The sequence below is a fragment of the Jatropha curcas genome, chromosome 8, assembly GCF_041381405.1.
Source record: "Jatropha curcas cultivar XTBG-Jc1 chromosome 8, XTBG_Jcur_1.0, whole genome shotgun sequence".
Classification (NCBI taxonomy): domain Eukaryota; kingdom Viridiplantae; phylum Streptophyta; class Magnoliopsida; order Malpighiales; family Euphorbiaceae; genus Jatropha; species Jatropha curcas.
The window spans coordinates 23,897,365-23,921,713 of NC_143158.1; the positions used below are offsets into that span (position 1 = coordinate 23,897,365).

The window sequence follows — 24,349 nt, forward strand, 5'->3', positions numbered from 1 at the left end:
ATATATATATATATATATCAAAAGAGAAAATAATCTTTCAATATAAAGTACATTAGATATAATTGAATTAAGATATTGCATTTAAAAAATGAAATTGAATTGAAAGTAGTTTAAAACTGAAAATAACTAATAAGAATGACGGTGACTTATTATCAAAATTTTAAATGTGACATAAGCAAGGGTGACTTAATTTTATTCAATTAGAATATCTTGATTTAATTTATTCTCAAGTATGACTAGGTGTAATTTAATTTAATTTAATTTAATCAGGGTTTCCCAATTGAATAGAATTTCAAATTTGACTAAATCAAGTGATTTAATTTAGTTCCAAGTATATATAGAATGGAAATATGATGTTTAAAGATAATTAATAATAATGTTTGCATGTTTAACATTTTTCCTATTGCATTTAATGTCATCTAACCCCACACATTTTATAATGACACTTTAATGTGGTTCTCAAGAATAAATGAGTAAATATACACATTTTAAATTCAATTTTCAATTTTCAAAACACAATATTTAATAAGGGTAATATTGACATTGGACATTCTAAAACTACTCATGACATGGCCAAAACCACCTATGGTCCGGATCATGAGCCAAAAATCTTTTCTGATAAACAAAATACTAATAAAAACTATTAAACAAACATTTTGAAAAAATAAGTAACAACGGAAATTGATGTTTAAGTTGGAGAACTAAAGAATTGAGGAAGAAAAATATAAAGAACACCATTAAAATGATTACCCGCTCCCCATTACGCGCAGCTGTTATTATTTAGCTACAATGATAAAACATATAGTTCATAGTATATTTGAGGCAAGTAATGAGAGAAACTGTAATACTGAGACGGAAGTGTGAATGCGCAGACTCTGCTGCAGTATTATATAGAAACTGTAATACTGAAAAGTAAAAGAAGAAATTTTGTGTTTTATTGGATTCTATTCTAAATTTGTGGATAATTGAAAATATTTAGGTTAAATGGATTAAAACTGAATTGATATAGAAATATAGATAAGGAAAAAATTAAAAATTTCAAACTACGTAATTATATATTTATCTATTAAATAGGAATATTAAAGTCCAATCAAAATAAAATAAAATTTAAAAGAAAATTCAAAATTTTGTGAAAAAAAGAAAAATAGGAATGTTGGAACTTATTTTTGTAAAGCGCGTCTTGAACTTATTTAGGTGATAAGTATAGCGGTGGTTGTGTTGGATCCTTCTCGCCGAAATAGCAGCGGCTTGCAACTAAGGAAAAAAAAAAAAAAAAAAGAATAAGAGCCAGCCAACAGAAGAGAGTAACGATGATATGAGAGTCTTTCATCAATATAAATAGGCATGCAATGGCTAATCATCCATCTTCAATCATTCCGCCGTTTAAAAAAATAAATAAATAAATAAATAAAGCTAGAGAAAAAATAAACTACTCCAACCAAAATCTTTAGTTCAATTGTGTTCTGAACTCATACAATATCCTGCATTGAATTCGCGTTTTCTAATACAAATGTCCAATAAAGATGCATTGTTAGATATCCATTTTAATGGAACAATGCTTTACATTCCTGTGAACAATTTAAACAAAAATCAAATATTTCAAACCTTTGAATCCAAACTTAATATTATTCTTTTTAGATAACATCTTTCGGATAGGTAAAGCGTCTCTTAAATTACTGTTATCAATTTATCATCATACTCATTTTTGTGTTTTAATCTAACTCTGCTTTCCATTCAATTCTTTTGCCAGTAAAGTTGTTAGTAAACAATTGTTTTGATTTACCCGTCCTGCCGATTCTTCAATGTTGCAGTTGTGGATGTTCTGAACCTGACGACAACTAATGGAATAAAAATACATTCTTTTCTGATCTGACCATCTTTCTTGCGTACTCTGATCCGACAATTCTCTTCAGCTAAGGCATCCCAGCATAATAAACAAATATATTAAATGCAATGAATCAGAGAGAGAAGCAAAAATGAATAAATGACGAGTTCACCGATGTCACAGTCTAAGAACTTGAGGAAATGGCAGGCAGAGAGAGTCAAACACTCAGATAGCGTTTGAAATAAATCTGTGGAATATATTTTCTTTCACATGAATTTCATTAAAAAAATTCATTTGCAAATAAGTTAACGTATGTAAATCTATCATTGAATTCATTTTAAATATATATCTTTATTAGCTTGTATCTAGAACCTTTAACTTTAGTGGCTTATATCCTTTCTAAGTTTGGAGTTCCATTGGCAAATTTTATTTATTCCAGTAGAATTTGATTCAGACAACCAATTCGATAGAAACAAGAAGGAAAAAAATTTTAAGCGCATTTTTATTTACAAGCACTAGTTTTGAAAATATAGACTCGTAAAGCAATTCTACAAAATGTGGAACTTGTTTCAACAAGAAAATCTTTAAATGTCAGGTTTCATGGTTCTCTAATACTACCTCTGTTCCTAAATGCTTGAAGTGGTAATGAATACAAATTTTTTCAAGATTTTATTGAACAGTCTCTAATGGCATGTTTCTTAATTTCTTACTGAAGAACATAAGCTCTGGTTTATTCTCCATCATAATTAGTCACTGGTACACATGCAGGTGCACACACATCAATTAGAATAAAGTTATACCAGCAAAAGTTAAAACTTTTTTCTACACAGCTCGGTAATTTCTGTAACTCACATTTTTGCAAAACAACTGCTGGATCTATCACATCTAGAACAATCATATATCTAAAGGCTCGCAATATTGAGCTTTTTACTAATTATGATTCTAAGCAAAATCGTTGTATCACACACATGTGAAATACTGATCCATATCTGTTTGACCTGAAATATGGAATGAATGACGCACGAAAATATAGCAGTATACAATTGGTAGCAAAATATACTGAGAAAAGTTGCCTACGCTGGGTGGATTAGGTAAATCTTTTAATTTAGGGAAAATTGATCCAAGCTAGAGACATTAATTTTAGTTTTTACTATCCTGAATGAAAAGGAATGAGGTTAACTCAAAAACTGGAAGTTATTTGTAGAAGCTTTAACATTTAAGCTTGTGATAATACAAGTGCTTATGAAAGGTATGGTATTCTTGAGGTTTTATGAGGATTGGTATTGTAAAGGTTTTAAGATTTAATACCAATGATTATTGCTTGCGTAAATGTATTCTCCTATCGAACATAGGTGTTTGCTCTGCACATATGTAGACTTTTGTCAACTTGAATAATGTGCAAATGTATGCTATTTACTTTCTCATAATTGACTCAAACTCTAATTTTGCAACATAAAAAGACAAATCAATACATAAATTTAGATTATAAGGAAGTTTGGGAAGTATAAGCTACTAGTTTCCGTCCAATCCCAAGCATGCTATAGAAAAGAAAAGAAAGAGAAAGAAGCTTTTACCCGAAGCAGATCGAATTGAGAAAAAAGCACAGTGCATGTCATGTTTTGGGCCCCTTCAAGCATGTTAACCACCTACATGCAGTAGAAAGATTCCAGGTCAAACAGGAGTTCCATAACATCAAGAAAGAAAATGACAGTGAAACCCATATCTTTTTGATAGCTATGCCGGCACTCACCTCAGGGTAGAACTCCTTTCTCTCGGGAAGAGAATAGATTATCAAACTTTGAATGCCGCGAATCTAGTCATCAGAATATAGAAAAGAGTTACAGTTACATGATATCTAATTACTGATTTAAATATCTGGAAACAATATTCTTGTATGAGAGAAGACAAATTGAACCAGCTGTTAGAGGTGTAACAAAAGTAACAAGACATTTAATAAAGGAATCAGGTCAAGAGAACCTTATATCTGGAGCTGAAATGCCTTCTCTCAGTATAAAGCAAAATCTTCTTCTTTCCTTCAAAAAACCAAACTCGTGCACGAGATATATCCTCCGGTTTAGTGTAGCTAAAGAAAAAAGCTAAAAATATTACTACGATGCTGTGGGAATTTACATCTCAGCAAGACTAATGGTTTTCTAGAAAAATGTCCTTAAATAGAGCCTAATGGGAGGGGGGGGGGTGTTGGGGACACCTAGCATGGATTCTAATTGTACCAAATCTTTTAAAGATGCTCCATTGCATCCTGAATCTAACAAGTCATTTACAATTCTACCCAACATATAAAAATAGAAAGAAAAAAAAAATTATTTTAATACTAATTTAAGTATTTTATTCTTCTTCTTCACTAGCATTCCATTTCTCTCTCCTCTCTGAATTTGTGATCAATAAAGTTTTTATCATTGTATCAAACATTTTCTGACATGAAAACTCATAAAAATCACAGTTTTTAACCATTTAAACAGAGGGAGAGGTGATTATGGAAGAGAAAGGGTGGAAAAGGAAAATCTATAAAAAATATTTTTATTTAGATTAGTATTAATATATACATACTTTTTCTTTTTTCCAACTTTTAATTATCAAGTCCAATTGAAACTAGTTTATCAAATTTAGGAAGCAATCATTCATTTCTAAAAATTTGGGTGCAGTTGAAAATTCACATAAAGATTCAGGCTGTTATTATCATTAAACCTAAAAACAATAAATACATGCAAGAAAGAGTTCTTCTTACTCTGCAATTGCACAAAAAGATGCATTCTGTGACTTCAAATAGTTGCGGAGTCTAACATATTCAAAGTAAGAACTGATAAATAGCATGATTCCTCCCTGCAAAAAAGTTTCCATAATGAATTCTCAAAGTGTGGCTGTATGAAAATTAACATATCTGATTTGCAAAAGGGAAAAAGAAAAAGAACCTGGGTAGAATCTTTAATCTTTGGAAACACCTGCATAAAGAAAATCATCATTACACTCGGTATCTGACTATGGCAAATGAGAAAGCAGGTTTGTTCCAATCACCCAAAAAATTCTTAAAAGCAAATTTCTCCATATTAAGCTTATATAAATAACCTTCCAAACATTCATATAGGATCTGTAACCTCATGAGGTATCAACACTACATTAAAAATTTGCGCCCATCAGAAGATTCTGACATAAACACCCACTTTGTCCATGTGATGTTTATCTTCAATCTTAAAAAAGAAATCATATAATTAATTGTTTGTATGTGACTTTTTAAGGTAGGACTTGAACTTTTCATAACTTCCCCAAACACTTTCAAAACATGACCCTCAAACACCTTTGCAGGTGGGCTTAAAAGAAAGCCATTCAAATCCAACAGATATTGACTGTCCCCATTATGCTTCTTTTAAGTTGTAACAATTTCCCTCCTTAAATAATTCCAGCCATGAACCCGAATTATTATTGACTGGAAAAATTCATATTATACAATGAAAGCCCTTTATCAACTGACTTTGAATAGATTTATAGAAGCAGACTAAACTAAGCTCTCTTCAACTCTATCAACTCTATGACATCCTTTAAAACAATCCTATCAATCTTGGCTTCACATAAAATTCTCTTGTTTTGCATATTTGTTATTTTATGGTCATATTGTTGAAGACATGAGATTTTGCTGACATATTTTGTTATAATTTGTCTTAGTTAAAAAGGATAGAAGTCCTTGTTTTATGGAAAGAAGATATATGGTTACGTCTTGTTCGGTAAGTAGTAGTTGTTGAGTAGAAAACATTTTCTTCCTATAAAGGGATCTGCTTCGAAAGAGAGAAAGAGAAAGCGAGAGAGAGAGAGAGAGCTGAACAGAGCTAAGAGAGATGGACAGACAGAGAGTTAGAAAGATGAAGAAGGAAAAAGTCTTTGTTTTATATGTTGTAGATCATTTGTTTTGAATAATGATTCGTGTGTTTTTTTCTTCATCTTCAACTTTTCTTTTGTTATGTGTTGAGGCGGAAGCATTTGTTTTGTTTTTGAGAAAACTAAAACCAATCCTCATCTCAAATTTTCCAACAGATCTAACACTCCTTTTAGCCATAAAAAACTTAAACTTTAGCCTTCAAGAAAATTATTTCGAATAAAATGATGTAGAGGTCTCCTCCCTGACCTCCCCTATTACCCTCATTATAAAATAATGTTACCTCTTCCTTCTCATCAAGATTACTAATTTCCCTTATCAAGTTTATGGCTGATTTGGAAGCTAGAAAGAATAGGATTTCTGTCGACCATGGTCTATGAAAGAATATTATTAGGACCCAAGCAAGACTAGAAGGGATGGTTAGAACCGCATTTTTAGGGGGGAAAAAGAATCCAAAGAACATCAGTTTCTAGAAATTCTCCCTAATTTTGTTGACTCGTTCTGTCAATTCATGTACAACTTGAGAGTTTTAAAATATTCCACTCTGAGTTGGTTATAATTAAAACCAATGCAAATGCATATGACAGATAAAATTAAAAAGATTGGCTATAATTGCAAACTGTATGAAATTATTATTTAGGTTATAATGAAATGAGATTTACTAGTTTTTGTCATGAACCATTCCCGATCTACCCAATCAATATGTATTGTAGAATCAAATTGATTCCTACTTTAAGTTTGGATCTCTTGTCTTAGTTAGTTAAGAGGATTCATGGAAAGAACAGGTTCAAAATCACGATCAATTATTTTTTCAATGAGTATCAGATGTATAAATCTAAACAACTACTTCAAAGTTAAGAGAGGAACCTTCTTAATGAAATATTCAAGACGAGCATCATCTGCATCCGGCATTGACTTTGCATCATATCGCTCATAAACCTACATAGGGAAGCATAAAATAAGTCATTTACATACACAACAATAGTGAAGAATTATCGCTCATAAAATAAGTCATTTACATAAAATAGGGAAGCATAAAATATCGCTCATAAATCAAACTGCACACACGCATCATTAGTCGAAGAATTATCATGCCAACGCAAGAACAAACAAGCTGACAAAAGATTTGAATAAACAATGTAACTACACTAAATCATTAGGGGAAAGTAACAGAAATCTGCCAAAGAATCTAATAAGCTGATAATGCACTCAAGTATTATTGCAATGTGTACATCAGTGCTCATTAATCGTGTTTGTGTGTGCACATGTATTTTAGGTGGATGTGTATTTTTGGTTGTGTTATACAACATAATTATATTTATGCTATAGGCCAAATTCATAATTTGGGCCCCTGTATTTAGATAAAAAACTTTGTGCACTATTATGACCTTTTACTTTTCTACTTTGTATCGATTACATACCTTGCCACGCTAGAACGGGAAAGTGAAAAAGCACGCGCGATGGAAGAGTCTTAAACCATCAAACCTGGCAACTTTGGTATTCTTCTATATTTTCTTTTCCTTTTTTTTATTTTAAATAAATTTTGTTGCTTTTTTGTTTAGAGAAGAAAAACCCAGAAAAGAAAAGGAAAAAAGATTCTAACTTTCAATTAGGGGGTGTGACGTGGATCGGAATATTCCAATTCAAATCAAAACTCCGAACCAAATGTAAATTTGAAATGGAAATTTGGAATATAGAATTCAAAATGGAATGTGTTTTTTAAAATATTGGTACATGGAATATGGAATGGAAATAAAAAAAAAATTACACATTCCAATCCATATCCCGAATTTTTATTTTATTATTCTTTAGTTTGTAATTATATATTTTAAAATAAAATATTAAATTAAAGATTAGAATAAAATATTTCTAATTTTCCATATTTTTTAAGAAAACTTCTATTTAATTCTAAAACTACTTAGATATATAGAATATTTTAACCAACCCTAATTAGCATTTAATATATACTATGTGCTTGAATACCCATATATACTTTCTTGGGTTGAAAACTTCGATTTTAAGTTATAATGTCTTACTTTTTATTACATTATATAGTTTGAAATATTTTAGCATGCTTAAACTCATATATATATATATATATATATATATATATATATATATATATATATAGTTTTTTTTTTGTGGATTTAGCACTTTTTAATTGATTTGGTGACTACATATATTGATACATCACAATACAAATCGTATTATCTTTTGTTGATTTTATATTATTATTATTATTATTATTATTATTATAAATTATTAAGATATTGATTATATGAACTGAATTATTAAATGTTAAGGGTGATATTAATTTATTATTTTAAAATTTTAATTATGTCTTTTTGGTATGTATATATAAAAATATGGTGATTATTCCTTATTAAATTTTAAAATTTACATCTTAAAATGTTAGATTTGTTTTTATGGTTAAGAAATTTGAAACTAATGAATTTCAATGGAATGATATGAAATAAAATTTTATATTCCAAAAAGTATTTGGAATAGAATGAATTGCAATTTCAAATTTCAAAATATTTTGGAACAGAATTTGAATGAGTCATTCCGTTCCATACTGTCCAAATTACACCCCTACTTTCAACAATAATAATCCAATTGGCTTTTCATTTATCATTGGTTGTTTTGTGTTTATTTTTGTTTTGTTGTTCTTTAACACAATACCTCTTTCTCTCTCTAAAAACACCTCTTTCTATCTGTGGGTTTTGAGTTTTGCTTTGTTTTTCTCTTTTATTTTCTGGATTTTGAGTTCTCTTCCTCTTTCTCAAGCTTGGCATCTAAGATAAAGACCAGAGGACCCTTATTCAAGTTCTTTTCTATACTTGGGTTATTAAGGTATACAGAGAGAGAGAGAGCGAGAGAGAGATAAAATAGATCCTCTACACTATCAATCTGATGAAGAAGAGAGGCTCTCCTACCGGATACAAGCAATACCAGCAACAACATAAATAGTAAATACGAGTGACATTTTTGGGTTTCCATACTCGGTTTTTCTTTTTTGACTAAATTGCCAAAAGAAAGTATATGTGTCTGCACTGTTTTGTGGGCCTCTTCAATCTTTTAGGTGTTTTTTTCTGTTTTGGTTGATGAATGACTTTGTATATGGCACTTTTTTATGCAAAATAAGGGAGGAAATAATCATGTAATTTGTCTCTTGGGTGCCATTTTTGTTCTTGTGGTATTGCTATTCGAGGAAGAAAAGGACAGGAAATGGTTATAATTTTTTCCCTAGGATCTTTTTGAGCTATGTTTTTTTTTTTTTTTTTTTTTTAAATTTCAAACAAGCTATTTTACTGGAGAAAGAAAAGTTAGAGCCGCTATGTTCAGATTATATGGAAATTAGTTCATGACAATTACTGCAATATTAGAGCCTTTTTCACCAACTCAAGGTGAGTACAACTCACACGCAATGGTAGCCCCAAAGAGGCATGTAATAGGTAAAAAATAGAAAAGTACAACATCATAATAGGTTATTCGCAAATTATAGGAGAGCCACAAGGATTTACATGTAAAACACAGGCAAATTATGCATTTGGCCTTACGCTATACAACATAATATTTTTGGTTTTATTGTTTTGATTAAAATATAAATAACAGCAATCGATATAAATTTCTCCAAGATATAAATTCTCCATTTAATAGCCAATTTTTTTAACATAAGATAGGACAATCCAACATTAAATACCTAATGAACTATATGCAATGCAGTCATGAAATCTTAAGTACCCATTAACAAAAGAAGTGGTCGTTGCGTAAGCAACCACTGGCGAAAGATTGAAAGCTAGACTCAAAGAACTCATCTTCAGTCCTTCAAAGGACACAAAAGCATGAGGGGAATGAATTAAAAGCATGCAGCAAGCGAGTTAACTCAGTAAGATTAGTTAAAAACGTGGTATTGAATTGCCAAAAAAGTTTTGCGATTTCCATCAAGACAAAATTTGCAGAGACTTTAAAAAAAAAAAAAAAAATTATAGAGATTGGAAGTGGCAATAGTGAAAGGAGAAGAAAGAAACAGTAAAGGAGTAGAGATTGAGAGATAAAATGACGAGGAAAGAGGGTAGTCTTGTCAAAAAAATTAGGGTTGCTTAGTTTTTTTGGAATTTATTTGGAAATTCCATATGTTTAGGTAAAATTTGTGATAGTCATGCTTATTTCCACAGAATTCAAACCTTTGATTTTTCATTTCAGATACAAATGAATTCCACAAAAATTTTCCAATCAGGGGTTTAATCGTTCTATCATGGAAGTTTAAATGTGCCTCAATATCTTTCACGACATCAATGACCAAGAATAGGCATATTGTTCGAACAGTGAACAAAAATTATAATAGTAAATGAACCTTAAGAGACTAAAAGTTTTTTTGTCTTATTATGGGCTCAAATTGAAACTAACGCAGCGATAAGCGTGGAAAAAATTACATCAATACTAGCTCAATCTGTCCAGTTCATTAATGCATACAGTATAATTTAACAATTGAAACAAACAAGTCAAGCAGCCATACCTGTCGTGCTTGGACCAAGACTTTTAAAAGAACACCTTTATACTCGGACACCAACTTTACCTGTAAATAATAGAAAGCAAATGATTCTTGCAAAATTTGCAAAAGATTCCAACAAAATGGAGCAAAAAAATTTCACCATTATCTGGATAAATGTAGGACATGGACAAGGCTCATGTGTTCCTCCACAGGCAGAAGCACAGAATAAGGGTCAGAATTACAAAAAAAAAAAAAAAAAAAACAAAAGAAAACCCTTCAATTTATTAGTCTCCTGCAGACAGCTAGTAGTTGACTTCTGTGTTTCTAATTATTTTCACTTCATTTGCTATTTAAAGGGCTTCAAATTTAAGCATGTATCATTTATTTATTATGCTATTACTTCCTGCAGCTTCAGAACAAAAGGAGAAAGAGCCTAGCATAAATTAAATGATCGAGGCATTAAGCAACAAGCACGACAGAATCGATCCTAGTCTTTTGAATGCTAAAAATAAAATTAAAAACTTCATGGCAGCAGAGGTGCTGGTTCAGTGTGCATTCCACGGAAATTGCTGGACATGAGGTGGTGTCACTAGTGCTATTGGAGTATATGAAACCATAGATCAAAAGAAAGCGTGAAATGGGCTTCATTCTATTCAAATAGAAGATGCAAAAGTGAACCTCTCAAAACAAAAGCAATTTCCTCCCTAACCTTGGTCATTTGGGTCCAGACTTTCCAATGAGCCACGATGTCTGATGAGTATGTATTGTAACCTTGGGTCCAATGACCTTATAAATTCAATTTCTGTTTCTGAAATGAAGCACTGAATTAAGGAAGAGGAAAATATGAGCCTTAACTTTAGTTTTTCTAGAGGTAGTTTGGGTGGTAGAATATAGGTTTTACCATTATGATCTTGCAAGTTTTTATTGAATTAGGCTTTCCTAGGGGTTGCTATTGTTTTTGCAAATTGTACATATGACTTCAACTAATATTGAACAATGCTTCATGCTGGTAGCTGCTTCTTCCCCCCCCCCCCCCTCCCCCCCTCTTCTTATCACTTGTGTTCAAACAACTGACAATCATGTAAAGATGGTGAGAAGTCAAAATAAACATAAGAGAACACTAAATAGAACAAAATAAGAGTAAGCAAACAATGGGAAAGGAGGAAGAGTTGATTTAAGCTAAACATGATCATTTGGCATCATCCCCTGCTGGAACTTATCTAAAAGATTATCCATATGGTGTCAGGTCCTCAAGTTATTTTGAGTATGCTATAGTAATTTTCACGTTACGCTTGTTTCGTAATGGCCAAACAAGTGCAACAGAATCATTATCATCAATTCCTATATTGGATTTTTTAAATCACATGATTATTGTGTTTGAATCCATCCAATGGCTCAACTCAAATTACAGGAGAACTTGTAGGCCAAGAATTTATAGACACTGTGTTTACTGTATGATTTAAAGCTAAAAATCATTACTATTTATACCATTCAGAAACGTGAACTTTAGACGGGTGATACAATGCATCTTCATGGGCATGATAGCTAAGGCCTGGGTTTATGCTCAGGTCCCCTCTCAGGCCTCCTCTTAACTACTAGATTGTTATGAGCTTTACTTCCTGTGGTCTGTTTCTTGATTGCTACATTAACCTCTAGCTTCCATGAACTGTAGTTATCAAATTATAAATTTTCCCCCAACATCACATATGGCTGGTAAAATAGTTTTATTTCATGTTCTCAGAAACTTGACTTTCCACTCCATTCCTATCAAGTGATAGCCTTTCAGGCCTCAATAAAAGGCAAAACCACACACCCCAAAAGCTACATCCTAAAACTCGGATATGCATGAAGAGTGCAATAGCAAAAAAAAAAAAAAAAAAAAAAAAAAAAAAAAAAAAAAGAGTAATAATCGCACCTTCCCTTGGTAGTTAAGACATTGGTGATTGAATGAAGCATTAATGTCTGAAAGAACAAAACATAAACATGAATTAACTATTCATAAGTATATCGGTTTGGATAGGAAAACTTGCAATATATATACACAAGCAATAAAATATCACAACATACTATGAAAAATGGATGGATCATAGAAGCACTCAAACCCAAGCCCTCCATTTCCCCACTTCCTTAGGGAGTGAGTTAGACAAAACTATAAAGAAAAGCCTTCATATACTAGAAGAAACAAATGGGAGAATTACCTGGGTTTACATAATGACCCAAAATAATTGTTTGACGATAAAATCTTGCATTTCCATCCAGATACCTAAACATGAAAAACAATTCTAATGGGTCAATATATTTCAAGCAATCGTGCTAAATAATCCCAAAAAGGATGACATTCAAGCTTTTTCATTCTTCTAAGCACACAGCATTTCAAAAATGCTGCTGCAACAATTAATCATATTATGACCAAATGATACAGAAATCCAAAGCTATGTATGCATTAACAATTTCGATCAATTCTCTTAAATTATAAAATTTTTTTTTAGTGCATTGACATTTGAAACAATCTCTACACCTGACATCAAGGTTTAAGGGTGTGTTCATTAGCTAAGTTATAACTCACAAGACATATTGATTAAACAATTGTTTATTTGATTGACCTTACCATTTTTTCCAATTTTATGATAAAATACTTGAATATAGTTAAAAAACTCATTTAGTCAGTCAAAGTCGGGTTGATTTGCCAATCAAAGTCTTAATAAACATTGTTCATCCAAGTCAGCATGCCATGTGGGTGCTATCTCAGCAAAGGAAGATGCGCGTTGACTGCAATTCATGCCTTGCAACAGTTGTTACCAATATCAAATTATATTTAAAATTTGATAAAACCAAAAGAATTAGCCAAAATTGCAAATGTTACAAAGTCAAAATGTTTTTATCATTTGGCCTTATATTAAAGATGAGCATTACAGAAAGTAGACACTAAAGAAGAAGCTTTGTAAAAGCAAAACAGGAGCAGAATCATACCAGTTTCGTATGCGCATGATATCAGTCCCATGTTGCTTAGAAGGTATTTGGTTCAATTCTTGAAGAATGTTAGAGAGAAAGTTCCAATTCTGAATATTATTTGCCGAAAGCAGGAAGCAAAGAAAGGAAATCAATATATAAACCATAGATGAAATGACACAAAAACAATACAATTAAACCAAGAAATTTCTTGATTTACCTGCATTGATATTACATCTGCATGATCAATTACAAGAACCTGCTCAGATCAAGCATAATGCATCAATTAGCTTAGCTTTAAGCATTGTAATATAGGCGAAAAAGAAAAAGAAACAAGATACTAAAATTTAATAGCATACTCTTGAGTCCAAAAAAACTGGTGAGTAAAAAAACGTGTTACCTCTATAGAAGAAAGATAATCAAAGTCTGTGTTCTTGTCAATAGCACTTTCAATTCTCTGACAACAACAACACGCTGTTAATTACATGCTTCAAAACATTGGACAAGATAATTGCCAATTATTTGCATTTGAAAAATTAATAGTAGAACTAAAATAGCCAGTGCAAATTATAGCATCCCTTAGTAAAATTTTAAAGTATAGTAGGCCACTGTTACATCCAAAAAATAAACTGTCCGAGTTGCCACCATAATAATATTTAAACAAAAATTATCAACCTCCCAATGCTATCTAGATAAAATTACTGTATAGAAAGGAAAAATGGGCGCCAGAAAATTTCAGAAGAGACCCTATGGCTACCTCATTGAAACTTTAAGAGCTCCAGTACCTGTCATTTGATATTAGGGATTCCCTTGTTGATCGGTATCAATATAGCCAAAAAAGACCTATGTTTGGTTCAAAGAAAACTAGGAGGGAAAGGGGTAGAAGGAGAGGTGAGAAAGGACGCACAACTCGCCTTGTTTGGTTGGACAGATATGTACCCAAGGAAAGATTACCAATATCTAACCTACTAGCTTGGGCCCACTTTTTTTTTTTTTTTTCCTTTTCGAGATGAGATGACTAAGAAAGAAAAGGGAACATAAGATATGTTTTATGTTAACTCACATTTTCATCAGTAACTATCAAACATTTTGGGCCACGTCTAAATTAAGAGGAATAAGAATGTCTTAATAATTTTATATTTTACACCCTTCATTTTTTCTACTACTTTCCCCAAACCAAAAAAAAAAAAAAAAAAAAAAAAAAAAAAAAAAAAAAAAAATCCAATCAGTTCCTCTTCCTCCAAAATAAAAACAACTGAGAAAGTTAAAATTTCATCCTCTCCTCATACTTGCTTTTCAACAAAACATACCCTACATACATTAACATGGACAGACATGGCTGGATATTGGGACTTGGGGGGCGTATTTTTATATTTAAGTGAGATTGGATATCTACCCCATGAAGCCCCATAACATACATGGCCCCATCAAATCAAGTTTCCTGTTTATAATGAAAAGTAACAAGTAGAGGAAAATAAAAACTGGGTACAATGTGTTTATAGCCACAACTCACCATTTGTTGAGAAATGATAGAGCAGTGAATTACTGACGCAGTACATACAAAAAGGTTCTGTAGAATGAACCTTATAGTGGTAGACCATTAATTTCTTTAGTGCTTATATTTAGATCTAGTTACAAGATTTAAGTACATAAGTAGCTTGCAACCTTGCCTTAACTTTCTATCTAGAGCATACTTAACTTTACCTCAAATCTAATTTAACACATACATAGAAACATAGATTAATTTAACACTCAACCTCAGCATATTTTCACCTATCCCCACTAAAAAGCTTTGCTAATACAAGGAAGCACTAAACAAGACCTTAACACACGTTTTACTCCAAAATACAAACTTTTGTCAATCCTTAATGCCATTAAAAAAATTTTAAAAACCTCGCTTAACCAAATAAACACATTGCTCAAGAGAGCTGAGAAATTGTGACTTCAACCCAGATCAAGGCTATTCAAAAGAATCTCACACCCACCAAAAAAAAAAAAAAAAAGGGAAGAGGAGGAAAAAGCCAGAGACCTAAAATCCAACAAAGCTTGTTAAATTCTTCTTTTTTATTTTGTGCTGATAAATATTGAGAATCTGGGCCCTAGGAGCAATTAATCACATCAAATTCAATTATATGTTTAATATTGGGCTTATAATGAGTTGGGCTTACCTTTAACACAAAATGGCCTAAGCCGTTTTGGTTGGTTCACCCTTCACATTATATGCCCTTTTGGTTAGTTGTATTTATCCGACGTGGGATTACCCACATACTCCAACAATAAACAAGACATTCTTTCCTCATTTTTTTTTTTTTTTAAAAAAAAAGTCATATGAATAGAGTTATATCCTTATAATATTGAATCCAAGCAACTGCCATATCAGATAGGGTCTTGGATTAACTTTTTCTTTTTAGTAAGAAGAAAATTTTATTAAGAAAGAGACGAAAATAAATAAAAGACAGAGGATCCTCCCATATAACTCAATGGAGAACTACAAATAAGAATATGTGTGTGTACATAATATGTATGTATGTAATTTGAGGGAAAAACAAAAAAGAGCAAGAATTGATGCCCTCTAATCAGTTTGGATAACAATTAAAGAACGCAGTAAGAGCTCCAAAGGCATGACAGCATAAGCCCGAAGCCAAAGGCATCACCTTGTCCTACAATGAACTTAAGGACATATTTCATATTTATTAAAGGTGCAAGGCACAATGGGTTCCCTCAACGACGCAAAGGCACAGCCCTAAGCAACATGAGGTGCAATGTAAGAAATATACCTAAACCTATAGACCGGTAATAATCAATTAATGATAATACCAACAACATAAAACATATAAAATTCTAGTTCTAGCACACATGTTTCTGAAATCCACAGAAAATAAAACTAAAGATGTTAGAAGTCTTAAGCAAATCCTACACTCATAATTCCATATTTATCATTTTATTTTGACTGCAACAAACTATATAAAATTAAAATTATACCGAAATCATCCCCTAAGTTTAGAGGGTTTCTGCTCAAAATGAAAAATCTAATATCAGTCCATGCGAACAATGAATGGGCATCAATAATTTAATAACAATGTGTAAAAATAAAAATAAAAACAAAAATAACAACATAAAAGAGAGAGAGAGAGAGAGAGAGAGAGAGAGAGATAGACAGGGTAAGCAGAGAGACAAAAAGGAAAGAAGAGAAAGGGGGAGGGGGGGACGGCGGCAGGAGGTGGGACCAAGAGGCAGCAGAATTACTTTGCGGTAATATAACATCAAGAGAAAGGAAAAGAAAGGACTATGACTGGGGCTTGGTGAGCTGAAGAAATTGAAGTCAAAAGAACAAAGAAAGAGATGGGAGAGACAGAACGAACCTATTACAGCATATAACCATAAATGGCCATTTCCCCCTTCATGTCATTCTGTCTTTTTTTATTATTATTATTGTCTTTTATCTTCCATCAGTCTGCCATTTTCTTATTAAGTATTAAAACTATAAATTTTTATACGTTGTGCTAAATTTCCCAGTAATCTCATTTAGAAAGTAGGATCAATAGTATAGATTTGATCTTCCGATACATTGTAAAAAAGAAAAAAGAAACTGCAGAATCAAAATCCACGTGCATCAACACCATAACTCGCCATCAAGGAATTGAGGTCCGAGGGGTTGGTACACCTTTAACAACTATAACAAACTAAATTTTTGAAGATACATGCTCTTTTCTCTTCATTCAAATACTCCATAACATTGCAAAATAAAGCAATATTCAAAGAGAATTTTTTAATGTTTCATACCAATAAATCCTCTAATTAAACCTAGTTCTTTATTAAAAAAAGATTCTTTTAAATTTCTTTTAAAATTCTACCTCATTTATTTTTAATGCACGATATAAGTGTTCTCAATCTTTCCAAAAGTTGGTGACATAAGCTAAAATTACACAAAACGAAACATTAATAAATTCCAGGTTGCATTTATGCCTTCTAATTGAATTTGAGCGATTCAAATAATAAACAAAGATGACTTGATTCATGGAATAACTGAAATAAACAAATAAATAAATAGAGCTGAGAACTAGAAAGGCTAACACGAAGAAACCCTTCCTCTTTTCGATTTTATTACTGATATACTCTTAGGTGAAATCAGATTTGAAGTTGTTTCATTTTTATCACCAGTCAAATTGCAAGTTAAATAAATTTTGAATTTGCTCATGTGGCAGGTAAGACTAATAATTCATGCCACATGAAAATTAAAATAAATAAATAAATAAATGCCATGCATAGATCAATGTAAAATAATGAATTGAAATCTTGATCCCTAATGTTTTCAGGTGGAGAAAGACATCATGACATATATTATTGCCCTTGTCTGCCATGCAAGACTCTTTGGAAACATGGCATATATTTTTTGCACATATGATGCAACAAATTAAGGTCTTGCATTGGCCTTTCTAGTTCTTAACTTCACATATTTATGTAAAAATGACATATACTTTGCTTTTGCCTTTCTTCTAAAAGTCTAAACCCTTGTCCATTTCAATCAAACTCTTTTTTTCTGATCAAAAGTAACATGATATGTCTATAGAGATGCATGATTAAATTTAAATAACAATAATAACAAGAAGTTACAAGCTTAATGAACAAAAGAACAATGTCTATGAGCAATGAATAAAGATGGGTACAAGCTTACCGCATTCAAGTTGAGAGGAGAGGCAACAATCATGTCGGAGGAGTAGAAATCACTGTATAGCTTTATGCTCCCCCTACAAGAGAAATAGCAAAAGAGGAAAAATAAAAAAATAATAAAAAAAAAAGTATAAATGATAAAAAGGTGCAAATTGATGTTCTCTCTTTTCATTCTTTACTATATTAATGTGGTGAAGAAAAAACGAGAGGGTAGTTTCCCTCCTGATTGTATTAAAGGGGTCTAAACACTACAGCATGCTTGAAATTAATTTACTGCATCAAATATTGATGCAAGTTTGTAAAAACAAAGATCCGATAAAATGTAAACAAATAGCTACACTAAGAATATTTCACATAGCAGGATAACTTTGATACTTGCATCTTGCACAAAGTTGTAAGAGTTAAACCAAAGATTTTTGCATGTAAAATATATATCACCATCTTTGCTAAAGTATCCAATGTTATTCATGACTTTATTACCACATACATAACTCTCCACTATCCTTTCTTTTAATAAGAAAGGAAAATTTATTGATGTAGTAGAAAGAAAGGAGTGTACACTATGGACATCGAAAACAAGGAATCCTACTATTTCAATGGACAACTAGAAAGCAGAACATAAAAAGGAAAAAAAAAAAAAGCAAACAAGAAAGAAAGAAACCAAGATAACATGCTATCCAGTAAAGTTGGACACCACTCAAACAGACCATCCTAAAAGCCCCAGAAGCATAAACCATTCTAAAAACTTCTAAATGAGATTTTAGATCCCAAAAAAGAAGCATTTTAAGTGTAAGAACACTGAAATTCATTTAACAGCTTAGATAGTATACATAAATATTCAAATGATGCACCACTGTAAAAAAAAAAAAAAAAAAAATTACCTTGTAAACTTGATGCCAATCATGAAGTCATCATCAGAATTTCCACCATAAAGAGCTTGATGGTCAGCCGGTTTTGAAGACTTCATAGGTTTTGAATTTCCACCATTTTGCATGGACTCATCATGATCCACATTGTCATCATCTTGTGGTCCAAACTCATTATGGAAACGATCAGCATGCTCCACAATGACCTATAAAAATGGACAAAAAGTATAGCTAATTCTAATTCATAACAGAAATAGAGAAATAGAAACCCTTCCAACATTTTTATCAATGAGTGTGAATCAAAAGAGAACTACGCACCAATACAGACAAGAAACAATAAAAAGGTACAAATGGAAAGGAGTAAGGCAACCATCTTATATAGAACAGCATTTGAGTTTGGAGTAATGAATGCATAAAATCTGGGGTTCTGTTGAATGCACAAAATAACATCTGCATTTTTTCTTACAGGTTGGGCAGCAACAAGTCTTGAAGAGCACAAACCAACATGATATTATTTTAACAGTTGATATCCAATGATACGTGCTAGATAATGTTTAAAAAATTTTAATACTAGAATACATGGCCCATTTGCATTCTTGTACAATTCCATTAATATAAATACAAGCATAACCTGATTAATATCTTAAAATATTATTGAGATATTTTATGACCTCCATAACTCCACCAAACTATTACTTCTCCAACTTGGATACCATGTAGAGATTCTGAAGTTCACTTTCAACAGCTTTTTCTACTTTGCGTATATACTTAAATAGCACATATGCATCAGGTATTCGGATTGAAAAAAAAATAAAATAATACTTCTGTAGTCCAAATTGGATGATCTAACAATGGCGTGATTAGAAAATGGAAGAATATCTAGGGGCAATGATTTAGGGCATTAATGTCCCACATCTGTTAAAATGACTTTAAGTGCTGCTTCAGTCACATTATTCACCTTTAGAAGGACCAGAAAGGCATTCTTGTTTGAGTTATCATAAAGCAGAGAATCTTTCAATTCGAATGCAGAAACCTAAACCAAATAGTTACATAGGCGTGCCTCAGGCGCACTTTACGTAGGGCGCGAAGGCTAGAGCCTTAAACACTGAAAGGCGGGCAACATCGATGAGGCGAGAGCTTTTGGGCCTAGGCCCGCACCTTTGCACAGGCGCAAGGCGCAGAAAAGGCGCGCTTTTTATATTTTTCTTCCCTGCAGTATCGACTAGGGTTTCCTTTTATGATTATATGACCTAGCCACCTCCTCTCTTCTAATAATATATGTTTACGTTAAAAAATAATAATAATAATAATAAGGGAAGAAAAGAAGAAGAAAAATCAACAGATTCCCTCTATCCTCCGTCAAAACTCAGTTATGTACCTATTTTTTTCAATCTCTCTTGCTTCTACTCCCTTCTCTAATTCAAAATCTTCAGATATAAGGGGTTATGCTGCCAATTTTTTTTCTCATTTTGTTAGGATTTCAGCATAGCAACCCTAACGAGTGTGTTTGGATATTAAGAAAAGGGTAGAAAATTAGAGAAAAGAAAGAGTAGAGAAGAAAGAGACAATTATGGAAGATAGGGAAAATAAAGAAGAAAGAGAAGAGGCTATACAACTTTTTATATAGATCCCATGCTGCAGCTAATGTAGTTACAACTATATTCAAAACAGATTCAAGAATCACAATTAAATCCTAACATAATATTTTTACAAAAATCAAAATTGGAACTTACAATTATATCAATATATATTTTATATTATTGATGAAATCTTTTTTCCAATTTTTTGAAGGTATTATATATTTTTTAATAATTTTTTTATTTTTACGCCTCACCTCACTGAGGCTAGCGCCTAGGCTCCAGCGGCCCTTTGTGCCTTAGCGCGCCTTGCGCCTTTAATTACTATGAATAGTTACCACTCGAGTAAACATTATATACACCATTCAGCAATGTGAATTCCAGTGCTTTAGCAAGCAACTGAAAAACTGTTGCTAATCAAATTGTAGTTTCCACAAATTTTATGATACATGCAAGCACAAAGAACAAACATGGTTTTACATCCCTAATGATCATGCTGAACACCACTTAAGCAAAGGCATTTAGAATATTGGATAATGAACTATATTAGTATTCATTTTATGAAAACTTGAGTCAACCCAACTGAGTCTTATTTCCACCATCCCCCAACACTTCTCACAAACATCCAAAACATATCAATGACAGCAAGAGAGAGAGAGAGAACAGAGTAAGTGACAGCCATAATCCTTAAAAAAAACAAATCTAACAACAAAGGATATCATACCAAAATAAAAAACATATCAAAACCGAAAATTTTTACAGCATACAAACTGAATAAACTATTAAGCAAATCCTGTGTAGAACTAGATGTAGTGAACAGATTGATCTGCAGAAAACTTAAGCAAAATGAAAAGAAAAGGATAGACCACGGGTATCAGAAATTTCAACAGAAAGAAGAGCCTCTTGAAATAGCTTGTCTATGTACATAGTGTCGGAATAACAAGTCCAAATATGGTAGGAAAAAGCTCAGCATTGGAACAACAAAGTAAGGGAGATATAGGTGGAAAACCCACATAAACCTGAATACCCGATGCCAGGTTTCAGGTTGGGTATGATGTCAAGTCCACAATTGTGGCCTCTCATAAGGGCCCAAATGCATAATATTTAGTAATTCTCCCATGCAAGAGAAACAAGCAAGATGGTGAGGAAACTTATTCTAGTTTAAGTGTCAAAAAAAAAAGAAGGTATTGCAGTATAAAATTAAAATATATCCAATCTCAGCAGACCCCTGAATCAGATAATGCAAAGAAAAATCACAAGTGTTTAATGACTCAAACTTATTAATCCAAGAGAGAACACTCATATGAAATGTAAATAGGCCCCCTTATGGGTGAAAATAAAGCGTTTTCAACTTCAAACCAAGCTGGTAATAGACATAGTTTGAGAACTCATCACAAATACAAAACAAAAATAGTACCTTGTAACTTTGAGGTGTTAGTTGTATTAGCCTCCTAACAACCCGATGTGCTATACTCCTGAATGGCAAAAGGATCAAAACCTGTAATTCAGCATTAAATAAGTTTTACTGAGTACACATATAATATTGAAAAGAGAGAATTGAGGGACTAAATCATCAACCAAATAAGTTGACACCTCTAGTTACAGTTACACAACCAGAAAAGGCAAATAATCTGATAGACTCAGGTTTTGACCACAATAACAGAAAAGATGTAATAAACCCAAAATGTGGAACTCAATGACCATGAATAATAACATGCTTAATAGAATCAGGTTTTGACCTCAATAACAGAAAAGATGTAATAAACGCAACAAATGGAACAGCTCAAGTACCGTGAATAATAACATGCTTTAGTAATGTGAACAATACAACAACAACAACCAAGTCTTAGTCCCAAACTAGTTAGGGTCAGTTATATGAATCCTTTGTTTCCAATCCACTTTGATCAAATTAATATCAATGCAACGGAAGTATAAGTCAGGAAAATTTTTGAAATACTTTTTGTAGAAAAAGAATTTTTGAAGGGGAATTTTAAAATCATTTGATATATTAATAAATAAAATTTTTGAAATACTTTTTGTAGAAAAAGAATTTTTGAAGGGGAATTTTAAAATCATTTGATATATTAATAAATAAAATTTTTGAAATACTTTTTGTAGAAAAAGAATTTTTGAAGGGGAATTTTAAAATCATTTGATATATTAATAAATAGAACAATGTAAAATAGGCAACAACAACTAACTAATGTCCGATATACTAGAAAATTCGAAACTTTTACTCCTCCAACTTATAATGATGCAAGTATTCTGATTTAAGAAAGAGTGAGAGCTGACAAGAAAACAGGAGGACAAAGTTCAAGCATTTAATTCTTTTTGATAGATGATGCATTTCTTCATTTAAGCAACTAGGGTGAGAAAAATTATTTCATGGAAGAACATCAAATGGTAAATCATTAATTAAAATTATCAATGGCTGATCCAAGGCTAAGTGTTTCTAGAAGCTGCTGACTTTCAGGTTCTTAATCCTATAACTCAGCTATTTTGAGGACAAGCCAAAGACAACCACAAAGAAGTGCAACAGATGTAAAATAATATGAATATAACCATATTAGAGAAAATATCAAACAGTTAACACAACAGAATATAAATATATGGTCTGCACTTCCAGATGTCTTCCCACAAAGGGGTGTATGCATTCTGTATTCACATGCAAATTTATGATTAGTAGCAGATACAAGAAGTCTAGCTTTAGAATTCTTTAAAATTTCTGTGAAGAAAAATATTTCCTTTTCATATTGCACTCCTGCAGTGCACAGTGACTTGAAAGTTATTAACTCACTTTCTTATCAAAAATAAATCAACCAATAAAAAGAAAACTAAAAGTTCCATAACACTACCCAACCATTAAATCGAGAATATCAAAATTCCAAATAAATTTGCAGAAACAATAAACTAAACAGAAAAAAAATAATAAGGGCCCATGAGATTGAAATAATATGCAAATATGTGAATATATATGGCTTGTATATGCAAATTGTTAATACCAATGGTAGTCGAGAAACCTGACATTGCAACGGAAAAGCTTTAAAATACTATGAGAAACCTCACTTAGCTTAGCAAGCAGTCAAAGGAAATAGTTAAGCTGTACCTTTGGACGAGTAAACCCACGATCACGGAGACCATCAACAGTCAGTAATTTATCATCAGCACCCTCTTGATGTTTGGCCACTTTCGAATCATTCTTTTTTATAAGATCTCTAGTCCTGAATATGTGATTCAACTGCATGATTTTTCATTTTATTCAGTATATGAGAGTAAAAGACATTCAAATTCATCAAAAACAAATTCCACACTGAATCAAAGGGCATGAACACTTACAGAATGCATAATATAAGCATCCAAGATACTTGAGTCTTCTTGATGGCCTTTGAGATAAAATGGTTTCTTATTGGAATGCAGTATATCCCTGTAACTGTTACCTAGTAAAAAAAGGCACAATTTACTCACATAACCACAAAATGTATACAAGCAATCAAGACGTAGTAAACTCAGATCATAATTCTCTTCACTGTGAGCAAAGGCCACAAGCAAGCTAACGAGGCAGCTACAAATGCACCACAACTAAGCAGAGTTCCAACAGACAAACAAAAACAAAGTAGGAGCTTCATAATACAATATTATAGAACTGGCTTCTTGATTTGCTGATTTCTGTTTCTAACTTTTGTGAGACAAAATCACCCTTAATTTTATATTTAATCCAAAACCTGGTAATATGTTGCAACGTTTTGTGCTTCTGTATGGATGTTGTGCACATTATGGGATTGGATATGATTGATAGGAAGAGTAAAAGATTACATCATAGGTATAGTGAAAATTGTCTGAGTGAACTTGGAAAATTTTAGTGGTTACATGAATTACAGTGCAATGGTGTAACATGTATCATTTGGATGATGAGTAAAACACAATTGTGTTGGTCTAACAATAGAAGCTTGACATACAGATATTTGCCTACATGAATTAGGCTTTCACTATGATCTATCATCTACGCATGTTCAAGTCTTGAGTTAGAAATCAACTATGATTTACAACAACAATGACAACTAAGCCTTAATCCAAACCAGT

At 31.9% G+C, this 24,349-nt stretch overlaps 1 protein-coding gene across 5 annotated transcripts in view; it reads right to left on the bottom strand.

Moving 5' to 3' along the window:
• Positions 1 to 1,018: 1,018 nt before the first annotated feature.
• The window catches only part of NOF1 (U3 small nucleolar RNA-associated protein), a 30,892-nt gene continuing 7,561 nt past the window's right edge, over positions 1,019 to 24,349 (bottom strand). For 4 of the 5 annotated variants that reach the window (XM_089724712.1, XM_089724713.1, XM_089724711.1 and 1 more), the window contains 18 exons: positions 23,606 to 23,706; positions 23,376 to 23,507; positions 21,687 to 21,767; positions 18,708 to 18,898; positions 17,831 to 17,903; positions 13,556 to 13,612; positions 13,376 to 13,414; positions 13,177 to 13,265; positions 12,405 to 12,469; positions 12,122 to 12,168; positions 10,231 to 10,290; positions 6,579 to 6,650; positions 4,756 to 4,785; positions 4,572 to 4,666; positions 3,803 to 3,908; positions 3,576 to 3,638; positions 3,400 to 3,471; positions 1,426 to 1,913 (listed from right to left, as the gene is read on the bottom strand). In XM_089724712.1, coding sequence (XP_089580838.1) covers positions 1,839 to 1,913; positions 3,400 to 3,471; positions 3,576 to 3,638; positions 3,803 to 3,908; positions 4,572 to 4,666; positions 4,756 to 4,785; positions 6,579 to 6,650; positions 10,231 to 10,290; positions 12,122 to 12,168; positions 12,405 to 12,469; positions 13,177 to 13,265; positions 13,376 to 13,414; positions 13,556 to 13,612; positions 17,831 to 17,903; positions 18,708 to 18,898; positions 21,687 to 21,767; positions 23,376 to 23,507; positions 23,606 to 23,706 — 1,448 coding nt within the window. In that variant the 3' untranslated portion in view covers positions 1,426 to 1,838. Of the gene's footprint in view, positions 1,255 to 1,425; positions 1,914 to 3,399; positions 3,472 to 3,575; positions 3,639 to 3,802; positions 3,909 to 4,571; positions 4,667 to 4,755; positions 4,786 to 6,578; positions 6,651 to 10,230; positions 10,291 to 12,121; positions 12,169 to 12,404; positions 12,470 to 13,176; positions 13,266 to 13,375; positions 13,415 to 13,555; positions 13,613 to 17,830; positions 17,904 to 18,707; positions 18,899 to 21,686; positions 21,768 to 23,375; positions 23,508 to 23,605; positions 23,707 to 24,349 lie in introns of those variants that run through there. The other variant, XR_016322042.1, reaches the window with a different exon arrangement.